Source organism: Schistocerca serialis, unplaced genomic scaffold (assembly GCF_023864345.2).
Source record: "Schistocerca serialis cubense isolate TAMUIC-IGC-003099 unplaced genomic scaffold, iqSchSeri2.2 HiC_scaffold_1393, whole genome shotgun sequence".
Classification (NCBI taxonomy): Eukaryota; Metazoa; Arthropoda; class Insecta; order Orthoptera; family Acrididae; genus Schistocerca; species Schistocerca serialis.
Window position 1 is genome coordinate 15102700 of NW_026047617.1, and position 27167 is coordinate 15129866.

The following is a 27167-nucleotide window of genomic DNA, read 5'->3' on the forward strand; positions in this document are numbered from 1 at the left end:
AACATCCTGTCAACATCGGGGTCATTAGATATGGAGCACGAGGTCAGATCGTGTCAAAGACAGGGAAGGAAATTGGCCGCACTCTCCGATAGGAACTGTCCCGGCATTTCCGTAGAGTGATGTAGGGAAATCGCAGAAAACCTAAATGTGTATGACACAGGATTGAACCGTCAACTTCCCAAATTCGAGTCCAGTGTGCTCACCGTGCACCACCTCGCTCGGTCAAATAGTGGAATAAGATTTGTGTGTGTTGTGTACATAGTTCCGCATAGTTAGCGCGTACACAACTTTCCCACTAGAGCGCGCCCCGCTAAGCACAACAGCGCAGGCGCAGCATTCGTCCGTCTCCGCACTACGAGATGGCGCTGTCTTAAGAGATGGACCAAATTCTGCTTCCGCCGATCCACGTATTAATATGTAACGCAGCCAATGAGATTGCTGCTAACGTAGAACCTTTTGTCCTTGCGGATCACACTCGCGCAGTGATACCTGAACGCTCGAGGTATTATAACGAGTGTACAGACCTCCGATTAGTCAGTCTGCATTAGTCTGTACCAGTCTGCATTTGTCTGTACCAGTCAATAGTCAAGTTTCAGTTTGCGCCTAATAAGATTATTCATTTATCTTCACGGCTGTGTACAGGAATATGGCAGACACTTTGGTCTTGGTACGTTAATCTTATTGTCACATGTCTCTGATACTTGACAAAGGAACTTCAGAGTGTCAATTGTAAATAGCATCCAGAACCAAGTTAAGTAGTTTTTAGGCTTGTTATTATTTTAATAAATGTGTGTGAAAATTAATCAAGTTCTGTTTAAAGTTGTTCACCGTCAATCTGCTACTCTAAGCGTGCAAGTGGCATTTCTATCGTCTGACCAAACGGCAGAAGATAAACACGCCACGATAGGACCATGAGACATATTGTTGACACTCGCCTACTTCGTTAGAGTGACAAGTCATATAATCTGATGGTGTGTGTACCGAAGATCTTACAGTACACCCACCACCACAGTGTGACTGAGGACTTTTAAATAAAACAATAATTGCTATTGGATTATGCTGCTTAGTTTGCCAAAAAATGGTATTCTGTTTTTGGTAACAACGCTTCAACTATAAATGCTAATTACTCTGAAACTAGTTGTGAGCAAAACTCACCACCAGTTTCCCGACATTAGCTGCATCTATAAATACTTTATCTGAAAGCCAGTAATGAGATAGATGTTTACACATGAACAATGATAACAATGTTTTATGTTACTGGTATTTGTAGTCAGCACAGCTTTTAGTAAACTAATTACACTAATGGCTTCTAGGTAACCAGACGAATGTAATGGATAATAAAATTAGCCTGAGCTAATATTTGAGACTTTTGATATTGTGCACACCTGCCATACAAATGATAAGCCAATGATGTTTACACACACACACACACACACACACACACACACACACACACACACAAAGGAAAGGAAAGGGGGCAGGGCGGGGGATGAGGGAGCTAGTGGCGGGGGAGAAAAATGTAACAGCGTGAAAGAATCCACCTGGTTTGTTTAAAAATGTTACAACGGCACGATATTGAGGGAGTTCTGCAAACAAAACAATCGCCAGTTTCGCCACTGATAGAAGATGCGCGAGACCAGTTCGGGCATCGAGCCTATCCGAGTGCCAGTACGCAGGGTACTGAGTGCCAGCTGGGGGCCGGCTCCCCTCAGGAGAGGATGCAGCCAGTGTACGACATCCTTCCCAGCCAAGTCAGTGCACGCATCCAGGCCAGAGTGGGGGCGACATCGTACTGGTTAAGTGGGCTCGTACTGCCAAGATTTTGTAAATTTGACTCCATTCTGTAATCATTCCTACATCACATACCCTCTCAACTTGTGAAGTTTCATTTCTTTTCCTCCTCCCCTTCTGGGTATTTCTTTCTTTCCTTCCCCCCCCCCCCCCTCCCCCCCGCCCCCCCCCCTCTCTCGGACATGAACTATGAACTCATTACTTTAAAGAAGATTTTCTGATGACACAGATGTACAGAGACATAAATTAAGCACAGTCGATCACATCTTATAACTCAAGGGGTACGTTGCTCTGAATGGAACGTGGTATCGCCAAGTTTAAAAATGTTAATTAGTAGTAACCTGATAAATACCTGTATAATTGACACTTAAAATAATAGGGTATCTGGTGCTAATTTATTATTGTTTCACTAGTTCATAAAAACTGACAAAAGTTTCTAACTTCAGATTACCACAAAGAGAACATTTATTTTGATGAAACTTGCACATAATACAAATAAAAAGTGAATAAATAAGCAAGAAAATTTTTTTGGATAAACAGATAACAAATATTTCGTAACTATTTTAAATTAATTACTGTACACAATAATACATGCTAGTCCAGCCAGTGATATTTAAGAATGGCTACCTCATCAGTCTTGCCACTTTATCTCGTAAAGAAAAAGTTGTTTCAAATCCACTGTCATTACGACGAGAAACCGAGCGTCATTGCGGATCGTTAAAGCCAGAATTCAAACACTATTGCAGATGGTTAAACAATGGAAACTTCAGGCTGGAATATCAACAATTTTAAGAAAAGGATTGGCAGTCAGGCACAACTAAAAGACTGTTACACATTACCGCTTTCTGTCAGAGCCTCCTTCGGCAAAGAAAATACGCGTACGTTCGCACGAGCGAACACGGCCAGAAGCTAGAATGTATAACAGTCTATTCGTTGTACTTGTCTGCTAATCAGTGTAAAGATGACCCACTGAGTTGCACACTATCCTTTTCCTAATATTACTGTAAATAATTTATGTTCTTTCTACACACTTCCACAATTACTTGTAATTACCCTGTTTCAAAACAGTTTCCACCAATGTTAATGTGACGTTACACCCAAAATAAATATTTTCGACCTGACAGCCTGCAGCAGTCCACTACGACACACAGTCTAGTAACAAAAGTTGAGAAGTATTAAATTTTGGCCCAGTTACAATATTCCAGCTGAGATGCAATCAGTATTTAAAATTAGTTCCCTATAAATATCATATCAGTTTTATATATTCTCTAGAGAGAGAACAGATATACTGCTTTAATCCTAGACATCGTTATCACTCTTTAACTATCACTGCAACTCTCCAGTCATCCACTGCTTCCTCTGCACTGCGAAGCAACACATTCTCCTCCTCTTCAAGTTCTGCACCACTCTCGTTATCAGACACGTAGAAAGCCGGTTACAAAGGTCGAATGACGCAGTGGATTTTAAGACCGGGCATCTGCTTGGCCAGCCCTTCTACGGCCTTCGGGTCACCTTGACACTCTTTGACTCCCAGCTCCCTGTGATAAGAATGAAAACACTGCTTTTACTGTGACAACGTGGCCATCCAATGGAGTTACCTCTATATTGTGCATGTTTGAAAAACAGAAAATTTAATTATATACATGGAGGCTCATATTTATCTCAGAGAAAACAATGAGAAAAGAATCTAAAAGGAAGTGACATACTGGGATACGAGGTAGGAAAGGGTGCAGGGGGGGGGGGGGGGGGTAGGTAACAAGAGGAGAGTGGCAGTACACACAGGGAAGGAGCAGTTCCAGAGCGAGAGGGGCTGAACGAGGCAAGGGGGTAAATGGCTGCAGGAAATACAAGTGTAACATTAGTTTGGCGAACAACTTCATAGCGTTTTTGTTTTGCTTATCGGTAATCCAGTCGCTACGGGTTTATTTAGCGATTATCAGTTTTTCTTTGTAGTTTGCTGTTGCTACTTGCATTCACATATTGCCATTTTGTCATTTTGAGATAGTGAGTAGAGTAGAAAACTGAGGGCCGAGTGGAGAAATCTGAACTTTTCGGACAGCAGTGGAGGTGGCCAGAAACATCGGGATAATGCCAATGGACAGAGCGTAACAAGAAAATTGTTTTTCATTTTAAGAAGTATTGTTTCGACATTAGTGACTGCCTGAAATCGGGAAGACCTTCGGGGCTTGACGAAGATAGTTTAAATGCATTAATCCACACTCGTCCGTGTCAGTGTGCTTGAGAACTGGCAAATGTGATGAACTGTGATCGTTCCACCATTGTGCAACATTTGCACGCAATGGGGAAGGTTCAAAAATTGGGCAAATGGGTACCGCACACTCTAAACCGAAATCATAAAAATGAACAGGTGGCCGTACTTGCACCTATTCTCGCTCGTCGTGAACTGACTCGTGAACACCTCCGACCGATCCTTACGGGTGATGAGAAATGGTGTCTTTATGCTAACATTAGGAAAAGAAAGGAATGGTTAAGGCCCAAACAAATTAGCAACTGTCCGTACAAAGACTTGCACGTATTCACAAAAGATAACGTAATGCATCTGATGGAACAGTGATGGTGGGGCGTGCCTCGAATTGCTTCCCTTGGGTGTAACCGTCACTGCTGATATTTATTGTTACGAGCTGAGACATCTCACAGACACAGTCTGAGAACAACGACCAGGAAGACCGCGTGAAGCGATGCTACTCCACGATAATGCTAGACTGCATTTTGCATCACTGACAAAAAGCACTACATAGGAGTTGGGTAGGGAAGTCATTCCACACCCACCTTATTCACCTGATCTTGTACCCTAAAATTTTCATCCTTCTGCTTTTCATCAAACAACCTTCAAGGAAATTCAATTCGACATGAAAATGTGCTCCGAAAGTGGCTCGACGAGTTCTTCGTCTCGAAAGAACGATTTCTAGTCGTAGAATCAAAAATTTACACCGGCATTGGCAGACTGTTGTAAACAGTGAAGGAGAATATATTACTGATGACTAAAGTCTCTGTTATGAGTATCTATTGTGTTTATTAAACTTATGGAAAAACACTATGAACTTATATACCAATCATTATGCACTAAAAAATAAGATTCAAGTGCTGGAAATGAGATTCCTATGAATGGTGAAAGGATACGCAAAAATAGACAAAATAAAAATGCATATTACAAAAACAGTTCAAAGTTGAATAAAAAAATGATAAGATATATGAATTTAGAATTAAATGGAAGGACCATCTGGAAAGAGTACCTGAGTGATGACGACCGTTATAAGCTGTGCAGTACGAACCACACACAAAAGTGGAAAAAGACGTAAGAAAGTGGAGAGCATTGAGATTCTGCATCCAACTTGTTTTAAGCTGACAGGTATGGTGTAACAGTGTCTATTATAATAGGAGCCCAGAAGAAGGTCAATGTATCTCACGGCACTGGATTTCTAAGTAGAGCTTTCGATTTGCACAGACCGTGTTGTGGCAACAAAAATGTATGATATGTGCTTTATTGGAGGAAAACTGGGAGCCGTGCTACAGGTCCCAAGAATGGGCTCTCTGTACGACACCTTGAAGTTGACGTTCAGCTAAGGCCACGGACTCATAGCCGTACCACAAGCAAAAGTCATCATATAAGGAGTCTATAATTTTCAGTGCAATTTTTTGAAAGATTTCTTGTAGCCTTTGGCTGTCATTCTTTTTATTTCCTGTACGATTGTACAATTTTGGCTTTAGGCCATTATCAGGTATTATTAAAAAAGTAACAGATCAGATTGGTAAGATTTTACAGAAACATGACATCAGACCGGTCTTTACACCAACAAAGAAAATAAGTCAAGTGCTGCAATCTGCGAAGGATAAACACCCTCCTGTGTTGACATGTGGTGTATACAAAATTCTGTGTACGTGTGGTAAAGTTTATATTGGAACTACCAAGAGGAGTGTAAATACATGGCTAAAAGAGCACAAAAGTCTCTGCTATAGCTGATTTCTCTATTTTTCCTATCGGCAGAGCATGCTCTTCAGTCAGGAAACCACAAAGTGAAGTTTTCTGAAACAGAAATTTTATTTACAACGTCAAATTATTATCCACAGTTATGTAGAGAAGCCATTGAAATTTATAAGCATCAGGATGATTTTAACAGAGAAGAGGAGGCTATGAAACTTAGTGACATATGGACAGTAGCTCTGCAGAATCGCTAGACAACTTTATCTTTGACAAGATGACAATCGATAGTTAAGTTTTATCTTTGACAAGGATTATCTCTGCTAATCACGTGTTACTTCGACCACGCCCCCTTTCCTACAGTATATATGTCGCTCTCGGACGTCCGACCAGTCAGTCGGCAAGACTCGGCAGAGGACTGCCTCTGAAGATGTCCAGCACAGTCCTGGACAAAACGTCAGGAACAGAAGAGTTTCTCAGACCACGACCTCACATCCCAAAAGGTTTACCAGCAGCCGTTTTCAAGTATTTAATGGATGATTTTTTAGTAGCAGATTATGTCATATGAGTCATTGCTTCTATGACATTACGTTATGTTCATAAAATAAATCCGAAGTGTTCACACTATTTTAGGAGTGTGTTACTTTCAAGTAGTTGCAAAAGGAAACAAGACTATACAATAAGCTACCTACAAACATTAAAACAATAAAAGACATTTCAAGATTTAAAACTGCTGTCCATAATATCTATTGCAAAAATGTTATTATAGTATAAATGAATATCTTGAAACATAAAAATTTATTGCCAAATACCTAAAAAGAAAAAAGATAATTATTTGCGTTAAATATAATGTATGGAAGCTGAACCTTCAGTTGTAATAATATGAAGGCTAAAACAATTTAAATACTGTTATATGATTTAAAAACATGTATTGTAAATCACAATGATCTGTCCAATATTGTACAGTATACCTTGTACAACAAATGATCAAAAGGACCAATAAAAATGTTATGTAATGTAACTGCTCAAAAGTAACATGCTCCTAAAATAGCATGAACACATTGGATTTATTTTATGAGCATAACATGATGTCACAGGAACAACGATGTGAATGACATAATCTGCTACTAAAAAATCATGCATAAAAATACTTGAAAATGGCCTAAGGCCGAAATTGTACAATCGTACAGGAAATAAAGAGAATGGCAGCTGAAGGCCTCAAGACATCTTAAAAGAAAAAAAAAATAAGGAGTATGTGTAGCCACTGGACTCGCAGATTCCCGAAGCTTGAAATCAGAGCCATGGGATCGAGTTACAGTGACACCAGGTGGTATCATATGCTTCATGTGAGTGGAAAAAGATGCAGATAAAATGAAGGTGGTAGCAGCTGAGAAGGGAGTGAAACACGGTTGCAGCTATCATAATATTATTCAGTGGAAATGTTGGGAAGCTGTGACAGATATGGACAAAAAATTTGGAAAGGGTTTTGAAGTTCAGCGATAAGAAATATTTTTTCTTGGAGGTACGTTTTGTCTTTGCAACTAAATGAAAGGCAGTTTGTTTTTTGCCATATGCGTTTCACTTCTTTCATTTATGAAGCATCTTTAGTGGCCTGAAATACATATTTGTTTTTATATCTATGATAAAAATGCATTAGGTAGTAGTCCAAATATGTTACTATGTTATGTTTTCTTATGTTTTTCTCTTGTTTTTCCGATTAGAAACAACATTTATAGCACTAGTTTCATGAGGTTAAATTATCATTTGGTGTTACTTATGATTTCCATTGATGCTAGTTCATATGTGTGGTCCTGGAGATGTGTTCGCTTGTTCCCCATAATCCAGATGGCGGATTTCTGTTATTTTTTCACCCACCTTTATTGCAACAACTCACTTGCACTTTCACTATGTGTTCACCATGTGGTGTTTACCACGGGTAATGCCAATTGTCGCTGTGTGCTTATCTTTCGTCTTTTGTTTATGTTGTGTGTATGGCTTGATATTTTTCATTTGTTTTGTGTGTGTGTGTGTGTGTGTGTGTGTGTGTGTGTGTGTGTGTGTGTGTGAGAGAGAGAGAGAGAGAGAGAGAGAGAGAGAGAGAGAGAGAGAGATGTTCCACATCTCTGTTATTGTTTTAATGACTGATCTGTGAGTAACTGCTTTTATTGATTTTCTCATTAAGTACTTCCTTATTCATTGCAAGGACTCTTTGTATATGAAAGTTTCCCTGTAATGTCTGGAGTTTTTTTGTTGTAGTTGTTCACCTTAATAATTTTCATGTCCTGTTCCATGTTGGATAGTTCATGCCCTTGTTTTATCAGGTATCCAGCAGAGGTAGAATTGCTATTCTTATATTTCCAACTTCTTACAAGTTCTTTATACCTTGTTTTGAGGGGGACTGATGACCTTAGCTGTTTAGTCCCCCTTAAACATCCCAACAACCACCACCGCCACCTTGTTTTGAAATTCCCACCTGTCATCACCAGATATACTGGTTCATGTTCTTGGCATTCTAACTAGTATATTCCTGTGTTCAAAAAGATTTCGGGCTTGCAGCCAGTCGTCATAAACTTCACTGCACGATATTTCGACTGTACAACTGCCAACCATCTTCAGGTGAGCCGAACGAGGACTGACAAAGACGTTCTCAACTCCATCTTATATAGTGCACTGATAGTAATGCTGCGCATGCGTTGCAGTCGCAGAGACAGATAGGGCCACACCTCCCAGTGGCAGCGCCCTTGCTGGTGGAATTGCAATACTCAGCTGCCGTGGGTATTGTCACTGGCCGCAGCTATCGAACTCTTCTGGGGTCTTCGTCTCGAGCAAATTTCGGAGACAATGGGATTCCATGCATTATTCAATTGGTAACCACTGTCACGGTTCATTAGATTTCCCGCAATGCGTATTTCCACTGATTCTTTGATAACGGAGTCCAAAAAGTTTTTGCAGTGGCCAAAATCGAAGTTTTGTAGTACTCCATTGAATGTCCATTAGAAATACAATGTTCCGCAACTGCAGACTTACTGGCTTGCAGTAGGTGAGTGCATCGTTGTTGTTCTGTACAACACTCTTCCACTGTACGCATTGTCTGTCCTATTTAGGCCATACCACATTAACATGGTATTATGTAAATTCCCGCCTTCCGCAGTGACAAATCATCCTTCATCCATCCCAGCAAATCCGAAATCGTAGAAGGCGGACAAAAAACCACTTTCACATGAAAATGATTAAGAATCCTTGCTATCTTGAAGGAGATATTTCCGACAAAGGGAAGAAAAGCTAGGGACTTGGCTGGGACGTTCTACTCTTTATCCACTTCCCGGTTCCTGGCTCTAGTTGAGAACGCCCTGTTAATTTGCCGGGTCAAGCACCCATTGTCTCTGAACACCATCCTCAAATGTGCCAGTTCCATAGGCAAATTCTCTGCATCCGACACCGTGTGTGCCCTGTGTACAAGGGTTTTAAGTACACTCACAGTCTGGGATGGGTGATGGCAACTTGATAAATGCAAATACAAATCAGTGTGAGTGGGCTTCCGATAGACAGAATGTCCCACAGTGCCGTCGCTCTTCTGTTTAACCAAAACATCCAGGAATGGAAGGCAGCCATCTTTCTCTAGTTCCATAGTAAATCGAATATTCTCATGGATGGAGTTAAGATGATGAAAAAACTCCATTAACTTTTCTTCTCTGTGGGGCCACACTATGAAAGTGTCATCGACATAGCTCCAAAAAACAGTTCATTTACAGACCGCTGATTCAAGTGCTCTCTCCTCAAAATCCTCCATAAGGAGGTTAGCCACCAGAGGAGACAGAGGGCTGCCCATGGTGACACCGTCAGACTGTTCATAATATTCCTGGTTAAACATAAAATAAGTTGAGGAAAGAGTACTGCTTTGTTTCAACATAATGTCTGATTCAAACTGTTGACCAATTAGAATCAAGGAATCTGCAAGAGGTACTTTTGTGAAAAGGGAAATTACATCAAAACTCACTAGAAGATCCGAACTACTTAAGGGGGCTAGGACGTCAAACGAGCCGACTTTGAGCAGGAGAGGCACCACAGGACATTTTAATTTCCACTGTCTATACTTTTACAAGTAAATTCATAAAACTTTGTCAGCGCAACCAGGAAGGATTCAGGATTCACACTCGTAGCAGCGGAAGTTAAAAAACATGACAAAATAATTTTTTTTACATGTGAAATTTCATCATTTTTCCACTTACTATTGGCTGCATTTGTTGCTATAGGTACACTTTTCTTCATAAGTAAGAGAGACTGTTCGATGAATTTTGCACAGCATACAAACCGTACTTACAGCTGTCTGAAACTCTAGAATCTATTTAATTTTTGAAAAAATGAATGAGCTGTTATGTTTTATACTTTATGTTTAGAAAAAAAATTAGATTTTGTAGTTAATTATCTCAATTTTTACCACAGCTTTTAATAGATTTGGAAAATTCTAGAGTTTCATACACCTGTAAGTATGGTTTGTATGCTGTGCAAAATTCATCAAAGAATCTCTCTTACTTGTGAAGAAAAATGTACCTACAGCAACAAATGCAGCCAACAGTAAGCGAAAAAATGATGAAATTTCATACCTAAAAAAAAAAAATCATTTTGTTATATTTTTGCACTTCCACTGCTATGATTGTGAATACTGAATCCTTCCTGGTCATGCTGACAAAGTTTTATGACTTTATTTGTAAAAGTATAGACAGCAGAAAATAAAATGTCCTGTGGTGCCTCTCCTGCTCCAAGTCTGACGTCCTACCCCGCCTTAAGTGGAGAGCCCCCAGTCTATTAATAAAATCAGCAGAGTTCCGTATATGGTGTGAACATTTGCCAACAAATGGTCTCAACAAAGAAGCTAGATGTTTGGCTAAATCATATGTGGGTGCGTCAATATTACTGACTATAGGCCGTAAAGGCAGACCTTCTTTATGCACTTTAGGAAGAGCATACAGTCTCGGTGGTACACTCCTTGGTATATATCTGGTTTGTCTGTTGTTGTTTGTAAATGTGACAGGAATGGGTATCTCATTCCATAAGCAATGTGTAATCCCTGTTTCTCTAGTGTATTTGTTATTCTGTGTGTATATTAAATTGCGCCATTTCTTTCTGTTAGTTATGTCTGTTAGTTTGTGTTTCTTTGTGTGTTGTAGTGTCTATGGCATTTTTAAGTGTTTGTGTTCTCTGCTTGTTTTCATTTTTCTTTAGTTATATTTTGATTTTGGGGTTGAGTCTTTTGCACTATATGGATTTTATAAACATTGTTTGGCAATTAGTTGTATGGTTGTAATTCTTTTTCATGGTTTTCTTGGCTGAGTGGTATATGTCATAGGGCTGATAATTTTTTATTTTACTGATAGTTGGTTGAAGCATGTGTAATTGTATCTGTGGCTCTTCGCTTTCTGAATATGTCAAATGTTTGCCTACTGCTGTCTCTCTTTATTGTTATATCCACGAAATGTATTTGATTTTGTGTTTCTTTTTCCATGGTGAATTGAATTTATTTATTTATTTATTTTCATGCTGTTTATGTCTGTATGAAGTTTATCTATTTACTCTGTTGGTTCATTCACCCTACAGGTTATGACATCCACAGATTTGTTGCTGTTGTTGTGGTCTTCAGTCCAGACACTGGTTTGATGCAGCTCTCCATGCTACTCTATCCTGTGCAAGCTTCTTCATCTCCCAGTACCTACTGCAACCTACATCCTTCTGAATCTGCTAAGTGTGTTCATCTCTTGGTCTCCCTCTACGATTTTTACCCTCCACGCTGCCCTCCAATGCTAAATTTGTGATCCCTTGATGCCTCAGAACATGTCCTACTAACCGATCCCTTCTTCTGGTCAAGTTGTGCCACAAACTCCTCTTCTCCTTAATTCTGTTCAATACTTCATCATTAGTTATGTGATCTACCGATCTAATCTTCAGCATTCTTCTGTAGCACCACATTTCGAAAGCTTCTATTCTCTTCTTGTACAAACTATTTATAAACGACTTCCTGACACTTAAACCAATACTTGATGTTAACGAATTTCTCTTCTTCAGAAATGCTTTCCTTGCCATTGCCAGTCTGCTGATGGTCGAAGTAGAGAAGATATAAAATGTAGTTATTTTGCCCCTCAAATAGCAAAACTCATTTACTACTTTAAGTGTCTCACTTCCTAATCTAATTCCTTCAACATAACCCGACTTAATTCAACTACATTCCATTATCCTCGTTTTGCTTTTGTTGATGTTCATCTTATATCCTTCTTTCAAGGCACTGTCCATTCCGTTCAACTGCTCTTCCAAGTCCTTTGAGGTTTGCCGATGTCATTGTAATTCTATCAGAGACAGCAAAGTTTTTATTTCTTCTCCGTGAATTTTAATACCTACTCCGAATTTTTCTTTTGTTTCCTTCACTGCTTGCTCAATATACAGATTGAACAACATCGGGGAGAGGCTACAACCCTGTCTCACTCCCTTCCCAACTACTGCTTCCCTTTCATGTCCCTCGACTCTTATAACTGCCATCTGGTTTCTGTACAAATTGTAAATAGCCTTTCGTTCCCTGTATTTTACCCCTGCCACCTGTACCAGTAAACAATTATGTGTCATTTCCTTATGATGTTTTTATCAAAGAATGTGTTTTCTATGTGGCTGATAAATATGTTTGCCAATGTTTCTGATACTGACGATCACACTGGAAGGCCATCTTTTTGTAAGTAAAATTCCTTTTCAAACTGGAAGTAATTTTTGGATGTGATTGCTTGAAGGGTTTTGGTCTTTTCATTTCTGCCGGTAGTTTGTTAAATGTCAGTAGATTTTCTTCAATTAGTTTTATTGTGTCTGCACTGGGTATCAAGTTGTACATATTCTCTTTGTTGAAAATTATGAGAGGTGCTGTTTGTGATATGTGTAAGTCTTTTATTTGTGTTATGCACTCATTTGTGTGTTTCACTGTTCTGCTGCTCTTCATTTCATATTGCTGTGTTACAATTTTTTCATGTGTTTTGGCACATGGTAGGTAGTGCATTCATCAAGTTGATAATGGCCCTCACTGGAATAAGGGGTTTGTGAACCTCAGGTCAGCCTCAGTGTTGGAGATTTTGGGTTCTATTGTGTGATGTGTTGTTTTTGTTTACCTGTGAGTATGTGTTTGATGTCTTTGAAATTGTTTGTTATGTGTGTCAGGAAATGTGCTGCTGGATTGGATTTCAGTTTTCTGATATTGTTCAAGGAGATGATGATGTGGCGTAACAAGCTTGCTACGCCACACTGGGAAGGGAGCCGAAAGAAAGGCACGCGTACACACACGCCGACTGGCGTCAAGTCTGGAACAGGATAACTATTGAATGGTAGCAAGAAAAGTACGTAGCTGCTTTATACTTAACTTTTATTCTTTGATGAATACAGCGTTCTTCTTGAGACATTTATACGATAACTCTCAAACTAGGTAAGGCTAATGGCGCCTTGCTAGGTCGTAGCCATGGACTCAGCAGAAGGCTATTCTAACTGTCTCTCGGCAAATGAGAGGAAGGCTTCGTCCGTATTGTCGCTAGCAATGTCGTCCGTACAACTGGGGCGAGTGCTATATCGTATCTCGAGACCTGCCTTGTGGTGGCGCTAGGTCTGTGATCACACAGTGGCGACACGCGGGTCCGACTTGTACTAAATGGACCGCGACCGATTTAAGCTACCACCTAGCAAGTGTGGTGTCTGGCGGTGACACCACAGATGAAATCTTTGATTTTTTTTCTATATATTGCTCTTCATTGATCAGTACTGTGCTGCTCCCTTTATGAGCTCTACTGACGATGCTTTAATTTAATTTCATTTTATTATCTACCTGTCAATCATTTATACGAATATGATGTTATTAAGGTGTAGCTTTCCTGTTAATTTCTTAGTTGTGTTGTTTTCTGTTTGAAGTTTGTTGGCGACATTTTAATTCTGACAGAGAAAAGGTTTGCTGCTGACATTATAATCCTGTCAGAGGGACCATATGACTCAGAAAAGCAGTTTAACAGGATGGCTACTGTCTTGGAAAGAGATTATAAGATGAACATCAACAAAAGTAAAATGAGGGTAATGGCATGTAGTCAAATTAAATCAGGCAGTACTGAGAGAATCAGATTCAGAAATGAGATACTAAACGAGTGAATGAGTTTTGCTATTTGAGCAGCAAAATAAATGATGCTGGTTAAAGTAGAGAAGACGTGAAGCAGCAAGTGAAAATATGAAGAAAATCACTTCTGAAAAAGAGCATAGGAAGTCTTTTCTGGCTGGAGTAAAGCCTCATATAAATGTGAAACATGTAAAATAAACAGTTCAGATAAGAAAAGAATAGAAGTTTTTGGAATAAGATGGTGCAAAAGAATGCTGTAGATTAGATGGGTAAATCGAATACCCAAGGAGAAAGTAGACAGAAACTGGGGAAGAAAAATATTTATGGCACAACTTGATTAAAAGAAAGGATTTGTCAGTAGGTCCCAACCTGGGACACAAACAAATTGTCAGTTTGTTATTGGAGGGAAGTACGGTGGGTAAAAACTGTACAGGCATACGATGGCTCAAATATGTGGCTGGAAGACAGCAGTTTCCAACTGGAATGTGTCTTCAGGATGTCATACTGATAAGCAGTGGCATTAAAGCACTGTCCCATTCTGTACCACTTCTTGGTATGCTCTATATTTAGGAACCCATTGCCAAACACACAGTGTGAATTGCAGGGTAATCTAACAGGTGTAGATCTTTTGTTACCTGAGATTGACGAGCTTTTCTGGAAACTTTTCAAACGGCACTCCAGCGACAACGGAATAATCGAATGTCAGGCAGCGCACACCTGACAATTCGAGGATGCTGCTCACACCCGGTTGCAGCCTCGCAAAAGCCATATTTTCCATTCGAAGCGTGTGAAGTCGCGGCAGCCCGACGAGGTAGGAGAACAGGGCCCCGCCGAGTGTTCTGCAATCTGTCACGTCCAATCTGAAACAAACCACGATTGTGCTGTCGTTTATTTGGGGACAAGCTGGTAGAGAAAATTGTAATGGATTTTACTTCCAGTTGTTGCCAGCAAAACAGAGAATCTTTGATGGAAATCAAAAAATTATGAATATCTTAAAGTAAAAGCAATTAAACTCCAATACAATGTATCGGTTTAGTGCACAAGTTCGTAGCATTTTTCCATAAGTTTAATAAACACAAAAGACACACATAACAGTCTTTAGTCGTCAATAATATGTTCTCCATCACTATTTACAACGTCTGGGGTAACATTTCAGTTCTGCAGCAGTAGAAATCATTTGGTTTTGAGGCAAAGAACTTGTTGAGCCATGTTTGAAGCACATTTTCATCCAGAAATGAATTTCCTTTAAGGTTGTTTGATAGAGAGTAGAAAAGGTGAAAACTGAGGGTGCAAGATCAGATGGGTGTGGTGTGACTTCCCAATCCAATTCCTGTCAGTCTAGCAGAATGCAGGCATGCATTATTGTGGAGCAGCATCACTTGACCCCATCTTCCTGGTCACTGTTCTCAGATTACATCTGCAAGATGTGTCAGTTTTTGACAGTTATCGTCAGCAGTGACTGTTACACCTCGGGGAAGTACACCCCTCCGTTGCCGTTCCACCAGATGCATAAAATTATTTTTTGTGGATGTGCACAGGTCTTTACGCAGGGAGTTGCTGCTTAATTTGGGCTCAGCCTCATTCCTTTTCCTTACGTTATCATAAAGGAACCTTTTCTCACCACTAGTCACGATACAGGATAGGAATGGTCAGTGTTGTTCACGAGCCAGTGGACGATAAATAAGCAGAGACGCACATATGGCTACCCACTGATTTTTGTGATTTTGGCTTGGACCATGTGGTATCCATGCAGCCAATTTTTGAACCTTCCCCCCTGCATGCAAATATCATATGATGGTGAAATGATCATAGTTCATCACATTTGGCAGTTCTCAAGAACACCAACCTGGATCATTGTGGATTCAAGCATCTGAATGATCATCATCAAACCCTGAAGGTCTTCCTGAATGTGGAGAGTACTAATAAGAAAATGATACTCTCTAAGGACAGGCATAGGGCAAAATGTCTTCTTGTACTTTCACATATGTATCTCCAACAATATGACAGCTAAAATACTAAAACTTGAGGCTATTATGTACAACATAATGCTTGATATTCTGTGCAGTTTTTGGTTGACAATGCATGATGACAAACATCTTATAAGGATTTTATTTTTCAATTACCATTGTTTAGCCGGCCGCAGTGGCCATACGGTTCTAGGCGCTTCAGTCCGGAACCGCGTGACTGCTATGGTCGCAGGTTCGAATCCTGCCTCGGGCATGGATGTGTGTGATGTGCTTAGGTTAGTTAGGTTTAAGTAGTTCTAAGTTCTAGGGGACTGATGACCTCAGATGTTAAGTCCCATAGTGCTCAGAGCTATTTGAACCATTTTGAACCATTATTTCTATAACCTTTTCTCGTAAACTACTCGAGCAATAAAAGTGGAATTTCACAGTTTACATCTACATAAGTGTGTGGAACCGATTTTTGTTTAAGGTCGTAGTTGCTTTGAAATTAATTTTTCAGTTTTGTGTTACCAGGGACTGCTCTATATTTCTCAAATTTTAAAGGAGAACTTTTCTCAGAGAAAATATAATGGAAAACTGCTGAGCAGGATTATTCAGTAATCTTAAGAACTACAGCAAATATCAGAATGTTAGCTTTTACAGTTCCTGAGAAAAAGGTACATTATAGCTAAGAAAAGTCAGTTTATGGCAATTGACATTTAAACTTTTTATTTAAATTTTTGACAATATTGGTGTACATCTAGTGACTAATGATGCCCATGTCCTGAATCTTTTTTTTCTTCCTCGTCTTCCTGGAGTAGCAGGCACGTCTCATGCACACATGACTGCCGACTGCAGCATCTCGCTGTGTGTGTGTGTGTGTGTGTGTGTGTGTGTGTGTGGGAGCGGGGGGGGGGGGGGGGGGGGGGGGGGGGGGGGGGGGGGGCGGTTGGGTGGGCCTGTCTGCAACTTACGTGTCGTGTCTTCTTTAAGGCGAATCGCAATCTGTCTTTTTCTACATTGTTGATACTTCAAATTTTGCATTTTTCTTTCTGCTGCCTGAGCTTTCTCCAGTAATGCTTCATCAATGCTTGTGTGTGTCTCGAGTGTGAATGCACCTGGATGGAAGGCCGGTCTCTGCATGCGCTTAACCTTACCTGCATTTCTACTATCGAATGCTAGGCAGACGTCACATGAAGGGATGTTCACAACAATTGAGGATACAAATAGTGTTTTTGGACAACGCATCCAAACAAGGTGATTCTAGTTCTCATTTACATTCTGTGTTTTCCCGTGTACACATTTTTTCAGCAGTTCAGGATTGGCTAGATACCTGAAAGTTAGTTTTATAGCATCTAAAACAGCAAGTGGCAAACGATGTTTGTTAGTGTATGGCTTTCCACTGGCTTCTGCCTGAAGATATTTGCATCACTATATGTCACAAAGGGAATGTTGAGGATCACCATCTGTGGAAAGTCTATGAAAGAATTTGCCCACACGACTTGCACATTGTTTCCACACTACGAAGTTACCCCCGATGGGTTTTTTGTAAGTGTGAACTTCCTTCTAATTTCTTGCCTTTCATTTCTTTCTTCAATTAGAGTAGTCTACCCCCCATTCACTTTTGAATATGCCACACACAGTCCAGGTTTTCAAATTTAGTTTTTGTGAGCCATAACAATTGCTCTCTCAAACAGTCTTAAAAGCACTGGAAGGTCCATTACCTAGAAACTTCACATAACTAACACCATATTTTTCAACTGACCTCTGGAATATTAGTTTTGTCCCCGCTGCTTCCATTCCACCACTTAGCCCCAAGTTTCTTGCTGCATACTTTCTTGTGCTCCTGCTGCCACCTTTCTTCTTCACTGCCATCATTGTTCTTTCTTGTGTCACACTGAGAGCAATACTTGCTCATTACTTGGAAGACTAAGATTTTCCCTGTATCTACACTAATGACATGTTACACCACGATGTAGTGTATTGCCCCTTTTCATCCAGGTTTCGTCACAAGAGACTCACAATGTCTTTTTCCCCTTCATTGTTAATGTCTACAGCTTCCTCAATAGCTGCTTTCATATCCTTGCACTCAACTCCAAGAGTACTGAAAAGTGTTCTGTTGTAATCACTGATCCTAGATACTAGTGCAGGCAAGTTCAAAAATGGTTCAAATGGCTCTGAGCACTATGGGACTTAACAGCTGAGGTCATCAGTCGCCTAGAACTTAGAACTACTTAAGCCTAACTAACCTAAGGACATCACACACATCCATGCCCGAGGCAGGATTCGAACCTGCGACCGTAGCAGTTGTGCGGTTCCCGACTGAAGCGCCTAGAACTGCTCGGCCACAACGGCCGACAGGCAAGTTCATCAAGCCACAAAACAGATTTGTGCCTTCTCTGCCTACACCTAAGCATCTCATGCCACAACTCAATCTTGTATTCACCTCATACATCTTCCCGTGGAGAGCAGAAGTCTTGAACTGAACAGCGTACTTACAAACTTTACACTTTATTATTATCAATTACTTAAAATGCTAATACGGTCACTGTCACCGTACAGTGCCCACAGTTACCATATGCACGTGAAACAATCATATAGGCAAGTATTTCTAAATCCACTGGGAAACTCATCTTTGGCACAGCATCATCATCCTCGATGAACTCGGTGACTCTGTCGAAAATTGTACTACACCCTTTGGAATAGCGTCTGCAGCACTGTTATTTAAATTTCCTGTACCTTTTACAGGTGAAATTTGACGTTTCCTCACTTTATTGAATATGCATCCACTAATAGAATGTTGTCTACTCCCGGGGCCTTGTTTCGACTCAGGTCTTTCAGTGCTCTGTCAAACACTTCGTGCAGTATCGTATCTCCCATTTCATCTTCATCTACATCCTCTTCCATTTCCATAATATTGTCCTCACGAACATCGCCCCTGTATAGACCCTCTATATACTCCTTCCACCTTCCTGCTTTCCCTTCTTTGCTTAGAACTGGGTTTCCATCTGAGCTCTTGATATTCATACAAGTCGTTCTCTTTTCTCCAAAGGTATCTTTAATTTTCCTGTAGGCAGTATCTATCTTACCCTTCGTGAGACAAGCCTCTACATCCTTACATTTGTCCTCTAGCCATCCCTGCTTAGCCATTTTGCACTTCCTGTCGATCTCATTTTTGAGACGTTTGTATTCCTTTTTGCCTGCTTCACTTACTGCATTTTTATATTTTCTCCTGTCATCAATTAAATTCAATATTTCTTCTGTTATCCAAGGATTTCTACTAGCCCTCGGCTTTTTACCTACTTGATCCCCTGCTGCCTTCTCTATGTCATCTCTCAAAGCTACCCATTCTTCTTCTACTGTATTTCTTTCCCCCATTCCTGTCAATTGTTCCCTTATGCTCTCCCTGAAACTCTGTACAACCTCCGGTTCTTTCAGTTTATCCAGGTCCCATCTCCTTAAATTCCCATCTTTTTTGCAGTTTCTTCAGTTTTAATCTACAGTTCATAACCAATAGATTGTGCTCAGAGTCCACATCTGCCCCTGGAAATGTCTTTGAGATTTAGGAACCAGGTTTTAAATTGTGTCTTACCTTTATATAATCTATCTGAAACCTTTTAGTATCTCCAGGGTTCTTCCATGTATACAACCTTCTTTCATGATTCTTGAACCAAGTGTTAGCTATGATTAAGTTATGCTCTGTGAAAAATTCTACCAGGTGGCTTCCTCTTCCATTTCTTAGCCCCAATCCATATTCACCTACTACGTGGAGGAGTACAAGGACAAATTATCGATTTTTCCTTTTTTGTAAGTGAAGTACTCACAGTGAAATGTATTCCTTGGTACTATTTGTGTATAGACATTCTGACAAACATTAATTATAAAGGGCAATCAAAAAGTTCCCATTCGAAGGCCGTACAGTCTGGGATTGCAATCGCGCACTCCCACCTACACACCAAGTCGAAGGCACCTGCTCGGAAGAACACCGTGTCCTGCTACGCAGAGAAGTCCGTAACTGCCTGCCGCACACCTTCGTCCGGCAGGAATTGTCGACCCTTCGGGGACTTTTTTAAGGTACCGCCGGCAAGATAATCGAACAGGGAGAAATTCGGACTGAAGGGCAGGTGCTCGAGTGTCTCCCATTTATCTCTAATGGGTGAAGCCAACCTCCTAGATCAGCTGGCGTCTCGTGTCAAACTGTCACAGGCACGGAAGTTGGTGTACGATTCCTGAACTGTGGTTTTCAACAGATGTGCTGCCCGAAACACATTCTCTGTTCTCTGACTGGTGTTTGTCCTTCAGCAGCTGAGAAAAGAACAGCAGCACATTTGTCCAGTTTGGACACATTTGGTACTAATATTGCCACGGCACACTTTTTCCGCACACGTGTCAGGAAGACACGAATGCCTCACTAAGCTGTCCCTACACATCAGAGCTCATATATCACCGTCGGACATGTGCTGTGTCGCATATACACTACAACAGTGCCCTCGAACAGAAACTTTTTGATAACTTCTTCTGCAGTGACAGTGGTAGCGGAGGTACCTTCCACTGCAAACTATAAGGTGTCTTGCAGATTGCAGATGTAGAAATGACTTTACAGAGATCTGATTTGCTCGAATAGTTTGATTATTGTAAGAAATGTGAAAGTAAGACGAGCTTCTCACTTTGTATCTTCACTTGTCTGGGAAATTACACTGCTTTCCATTTAAACTGCAACATCAGGAATCTGGCCATTAAAACTGCAACATCAGGAATGAAAACAAATACCACTTTTCTTATTGTGGGTCTGCAGTATAGTAAGAACATACACTATTATATTTTAGGTGATTTGAGGGAATACATTTAGTAGGGAGGCGTCACCTCAGGTAGCATCAGCGGCTCGACTCTGACCTGGCCGTACATCGAGCTGGCTCAATGAGGAGAAAATGCCGAGTGCTGTAACTTAAACTTTGCACAGTGCAAGAGGAGTCAAAATAAGCTAACACATGTCTAAGCTTATTCGGGAAAACAACAGTCAAAGTTTTTTAGCTACTTTACGTGTGTGTCTTTTAGAGCACAGTAATCTCAGGTGAAATGGTGTCACAATGGCTAGTGATGCAGCCTCTCAGTTTTGTGCCCCACGTTCAAAACCCAATTACTGCTTTTATTTATTTATTTATTTATTTTATTTATTTTACATTTATCTACCCATGTCCATAGAAGATTACTACATGATGTTTCTTATCAAGTTAAGTATACAAGGGCATTATACTAATTGTAAAATTATGACTGTGTTTCACAATAAGTGTCATGCATTTATTATATAGTATATGTGTGTACAATATTTTCAGGCGTTACAATCCTTTTAAATGCCCACATTCTTATATTTCGTTCTTATATCAGTCCTTATATTAATTCTTATATTTTATTCTTACATATACTCTGTGCCAGAGGTCATCAGTCACAGTGGTGGCACGATATTCTCTCAGCGGCCTGTGGCCAAATTTATGAAACAGACTAGAGGTGCGGAGAACTCACTGGCCACGGCAACAGCTGACCGCCCTCTGGATTGAGGTGATTCGGTTTGCGCATTATGTTGTCAGAAGATGTTCCAGAGACCTCAAAAGTCATGTCACAGGTCAGAAAAGTAAGAAATTAACAGACGTAATCTTGTTATGTACTTGAGGCCACCTCGTACTATTGCGCCAGGTGTCAGGCTTGAACGAGTACCACAAATGTTATCTTGCAATGCTTCTTCCTCCTCTCGACCTCCACATGTTGGTGCGTGTATCTTCAAGTGTGCTCAGAATGGGGACTTTTATGGAAAAATGATGCGGTTTCACTCCTGTGACCACTGTCCTTGTCAGACACACTGCTACCGACACATCTCTCACCGCGTCCACGTCAAGGGAAGCCGCGACGACAATTGCCGTGTCATGACATTCCAAAGACCTCAAAAGTCATGTCACAGATCAGAAAAGTAAGAAATTAACAGACGTGATCTTGTGCCCCCTACATTGTCCCACTATCCACGTCGTGTACTCGTCCTGCTGCAAATGACCCGTAAACCGACTCGGCAGACGTGATGTGGCTCTACGACCCTGCGAGGCTGAGGAAGCGATAAATCTGTCCTCTCGGACATTATCATTGCAGACATAGTGTAATGGTACTTTGACTTCCGCGCCTCCGCCAATACAAAGATATAATTTACGATCGCGCACGCAGAAGAGAGCTGCGCCAGCGACCGATTTTTATAAATAATTTTGTCCGTCTTTATAGTTTTGCGTAGGTTTTTGTTTTTAAGAACTAATTGAGGACTCTCTCTCTTGTCTTGATACGAAAGACGTGTATTTTTCAGCGATGTGTTGAATGTGCTTTTGGGTGGAAATTAAAATTAAAATTACATTACAAAGCGAGGTTGTTTCAATAGTGATTCGAGGGAGTTATCATCAAATTTGTAAACTGATCATGACAGTGGCAACTTGAAGAAGTTTTCAACAGACGGAGAAAAGTGAAAGACGGGTCGTCCTACAAGAGAAATTAGGAGGACAGCCATGAAGACTACATTGTAATTAATACTGCGTGTCTAACAAGATTATAAGGTAAATTTCAATTAGTTTCTGATGCTATTTCCGTACAGTCGCTTTTTGTAGTGTTGCCGACCCGGTCTGCCATGCACGGTCAAATTACAGCACGATCTCAATCAATAATACGAAGTCCGCCCTATCCGTAACTGAAACCACCAAAATTCCAAACCCAATCAGATTTTCTATTTTCTATTTTTCACGGCAGAACCCCGAGGAGAAGGGTACACTACAATTGGCGTCTTGGTGACAGGACTTGCTATCTTCACATTTGATACAAGTGCAGTTATTATAAATTTTGGACATTTTATCTAATTTTAACCACTTAATAGCATCAGAAAATGAATTTGGACTAAGTCCCGTTCATTTCAATTGTAATGTTACATGCATGAAATTTACAACAATATTGGTTTCCCTGTTATTAATTTGTGTTAATTTTCATTTTGATGCTGAGGAAATTAATTTGGTAAAAAAAAAAAAAAAAAAAAAAAAGGAAAAGGGTAACGTTCCATAAAATAATTTGCACGGACGCGAAAGAAAAATTTTGGATTGAAAACTGTATATTTGACGCTACATTTGCATCATAAGAGTGAAGAAAAAAAAAAAATTGGTGAGTACAGAAATTTACATTTTTTCCAGTTTCAAGCAGCCATCTGTACTCCCTTTATTCCGATCCATTTATTTCGAAATTATTTTTTCAAATTGTAGTTAAAATTGATTTACTACTATTATTGCAAAGGATAAGTGAAGAGCATATTCACAGTCATTTATTTGTGAGATGGAAATTTCAGTACCAGTTTAATAATTTAATTTCTAATTAGAAATCATATAGAAATATCCATTTCCATAAGAGAAATTTCAGATTTCAACATATCATATTTAAAATTTTTCTTTTTTTTTTTTTTTTTGCCACTGGAAAATTTTATTTGCAATTAATTACGAAAATCGCAAGATGGACGCTAGACGCGTAGAAATTGTTCCCGCGGACGAGCTTAGTGAAAGTGACACATTGCAAAACATGTCCGACAGTCAAATGAAAATTGAACATAATTGTGAGGATGTTCAAGACATAATTTTACCGGTTCGATTAAGACAACAACCCCTATATTTAAAGATATACAGGCGAATGGAGAGTGAGTACTACGCGACAAAACATGACATTCACAATGTCAACTTCAGAACCAGACATCAATCAGTCACGAAAAAATGACGAAACTAAGACACAGGACTCTGACATGCTCAACCAGATTCTGAAGTTACTTGGTGACCAAAACAGAAAACTGACACTTTAGACAAAAGATTTGATGCTTTAGACGACAATTTAAAACGTGACATTGGGAAATTTGACACTAAATTCGATGAACTGACACGGGACATAAAACAAAATTCTGAAAAACAATCGAGACAAATTGCCGACTTGACAGAAACCAGCAGTAGTCTTGAAAGGAAATTTACTGACTTATCAGACAAGGTTACGAGACAATAAAAGGTATTTGTGGAATTCAGTGACGAGACAAAAACAGACTTACAATGATGTAATGAGAAATTGTTAACAGTAGTTTTTGAACAACAGAAAACCAGTACCCAAGTTGACGAATTACGACAGTCACACAATTCCGTAAAAACAAACCAAGAACACTTAGACCTGACGATTACAGACCTTTCAGACAGATTAAATGATGTAACATTGGAGCAGAAATCCTTACAGGAAAATTTAGAAGAACTTGAAGACAGAGCAGATGTAGCATCTTTAAAGAATGGCACAACTCTAGCAGAGAAACTTGTACATGAATGCAAATTATGTGATGATTATTTAGATGAGAAGTGTGAGACAATGACACAGATCATTTTAGATAAGACAAAGGAACAAGTAAAGGGAGAAACAGATAATATTCAGAAAGAGGTACGTAAACTTAAAGAAAATGTAATACCAAGTTCGTCAGTGATACCAAAACCCATAACAGGCAACCAAAACATAAATGAGAATCATAATAATGCTAGACCCAGCACACAGCCGAAAATAGAATTACCAATGAGTGATACAAATCCCAATGAACCATTTTCAATGCTACCACAAGATCAAAATTACTATCAGACATCACCACATACTATGCACAGGTTGACACAAAATGCAGGACCCATAATACCATCGGGAGTAGCTGATGAAACATTAGTACGACATGGATACTTTCAGACATTTTCATGTGATGAGAAAGAAAAAGTGCATCCGATTGTTTTCATCCGCTCTTTTGATGGTATTTTCCTGAGACATTGGTTAGAAGCCAATAAAATTCGATATGTTACAAATTTGTTACGTGGAAGAACAGCTAAGTGGGGAGCAGCAATGAAAAGACGATGTTAAACATTTGAACAGTTTGAACAAGCATTTCTTGAGGAATTCTGGTCGATCACAGAACAGCAAAGTTTAAAACGAGAAGTATACAATCCAGAAATTTACAACCCGAAGAAAGAGACTTTACGTCAATACTTCGAACGCTACCTAGACAAAACATTATATTGGACAAAACCAGCAGATTTACCAGATATAATTAGAACACTTAAAAGCCACTTACCATTTCCTTACCGTGATAAATTAATAGGAGTGTCCGAGGACAACATAAAGAATTTTTTTAGTTATGTTGATGAGATAGATGTTGTTTGCAGAGATGAGATCAGGAATTTCAATCAATTGTATCCGATCCATCCAAGCAATTCGCGTACGCACAACAGAAATGACAGAGGCTATTGGAATCCGCCTCTGACACCACAACAAAACACTCTAAGAAACAATTCGCACTACACTAGGACAAATCCATTCAATATTAGGAGAAGCAACTCGCAGCATTGGCAAGGAAACAGTAATTATTACTATAATGGTTATCCGAACAGTAATTACAATCAGAACAATAACAGTTATATTCAAAACAACAACAACAGAAGAAGGAACCAAAATCATAGAGATCAAAGAAGAGAGGATAACAGGTACCATCCAGGATATTTTCAGAGAAACAACATCCAAACATGTATTGCAGGAATAACAGTAATGACAATACCAGTTACAGTCATGGGCGAAATAATGTATGGGGAAATCACAATGGACCACCGCCACGACACATGCAATACAGCAACCCTCAATTCCTACCTAACGAAACTCCCAATGCGACGCGAGGTAATGTCAACAACCAAACAGCTGATACTTGGGTGACGCGTGACAGAAATGTAAATATTATTGAGTTGGGCAATGAACCCAACCCGCAACAACAACCGAATTTCCCGGAAAACGAACGACGACCGAGCTAAGCGTTCGAGTTACGGTCGATAGGGAGCAGAGCGCAACGGAACCGACGATTTTTTTTCTCCGATATGAGGACAGTAAGAAAATAGAAAAAGAATTATATCAGGATGTAGATTTTAATAGTACCAGTAAGACGAAGAAGATTATTCAGGCTATAACACGAGTTATGATTGGTAGTTATGAAGTGGAAGTAATGTTAGATACAGGAGCAGCAGCAAGTGTTATTTCAATGTCCTTATATAATGAACTCAAACAAATAATAAACATACAAACATTGCCAGTACAGAATTGTCACATTATAAGTGCCACCGGTAACAAATCAAAGAATGTGAAATTTCAAGTGCTAATTAACTTCACATTTTCAAATATACCACTCAATTACAGTTTTCTGGAAGTAGACAAATTAGTTATGCATTGCATATTAGGAATTGACTTTTTGAATGAATATCAAGCAATCATAGATTTAGGAAAAGGGAAATGTCATTTAACCGTAAACCAACAACAACTGACAATAGAGTTAACACAGGGTAAAAACTTAAACAGTAAACAAGGTAAATTTGAACAGTTACATTTTATGTATCCAACAGCAACAAACATATGTGATTTAACTTTTAATGAAGCTGTATCTCAGGGAATTAAACCTAATGATTTATATGAGAAATGCACAGAATCTGAATATCTTACGAAGGAACAACAACTTGAATTACTTGAAGTTTTGCAGCAATTTGCTGAGGTATTTGTGGAGAAACCTGGAATTATTAGAGGCTATACTTATGAGATGGATGTTAAACCACACAAAACATACTGTAGAACATATTATAATATTCCTTGGTCAAAGAAACCCGCAGTTTTGAAAAAGATTGAAAAAATGCAAGCTTGGGGTATCATTGAAAGGTCACATTCACCATATTGCAATCCGATACTAGCAGTTAATAAAGAGGATGGTAGTGTAAGGTTAGTGCTGGACACACGAGAAATTAACAAAGTTATAATCCCAATCAACACACGAACTATAAATTTGGAAGAACAACTTTTAAAATTTCACAATGTACAGTATTTAACCAATATCGACCTCCGCTCATCATTTTGGCAGGTGAACCTCCATAAAAGCAGTCGTAAATGAGGGACGTAGTTATCAATTTTGTGTTCTACCCTTTGGTCTACGAGTGAGTGCTGGAGTATTTATTGAAGCCTTAGATGCTGTTCTTGGACCACAATAGTTATCGCAAATCACAGTTTATGTTGACGACATTGTCATTGCCACCACTACTTGGGAAGAACATGTAAATCTTTTGAAGCAACTTCTGACTAAATTTTCTGATGCAGGTGTCACTATCAATTTATCAAAGACGAAATTAGGGAGGAGAGAAATCAAATTCCTTGGTCACATCATATCAACTGAAGGCATTTATCCAGACTCAAGAAAAATTGATGCAATAAAGAATTTTCCATCCCCACAGAATCGTAAACAACTCAAAGCCTTTCTTGGTCCATCTTCATTCTTCAG

At 39.5% G+C, this 27167-nt stretch overlaps 1 protein-coding gene across 1 annotated transcript in view; it reads right to left on the reverse strand.

The window, feature by feature from the left end:
* Window positions 1-2303: 2303 nt before the first annotated feature.
* Window positions 2304-27167, reverse strand: part of LOC126442617 (uncharacterized) — a 158598-nt gene continuing 133734 nt past the window's right edge. Inside the window, exons 7-8 of the mRNA XM_050090700.1 lie at window positions 14489-14713; window positions 2304-3329 (exon numbers count right to left, since the gene is read on the reverse strand). Of these exons, the coding sequence (XP_049946657.1) occupies window positions 14703-14713 (11 nt within the window). The 3' untranslated portion in view covers window positions 2304-3329; window positions 14489-14702. The remainder of the gene's footprint in view (window positions 3330-14488; window positions 14714-27167) is intronic.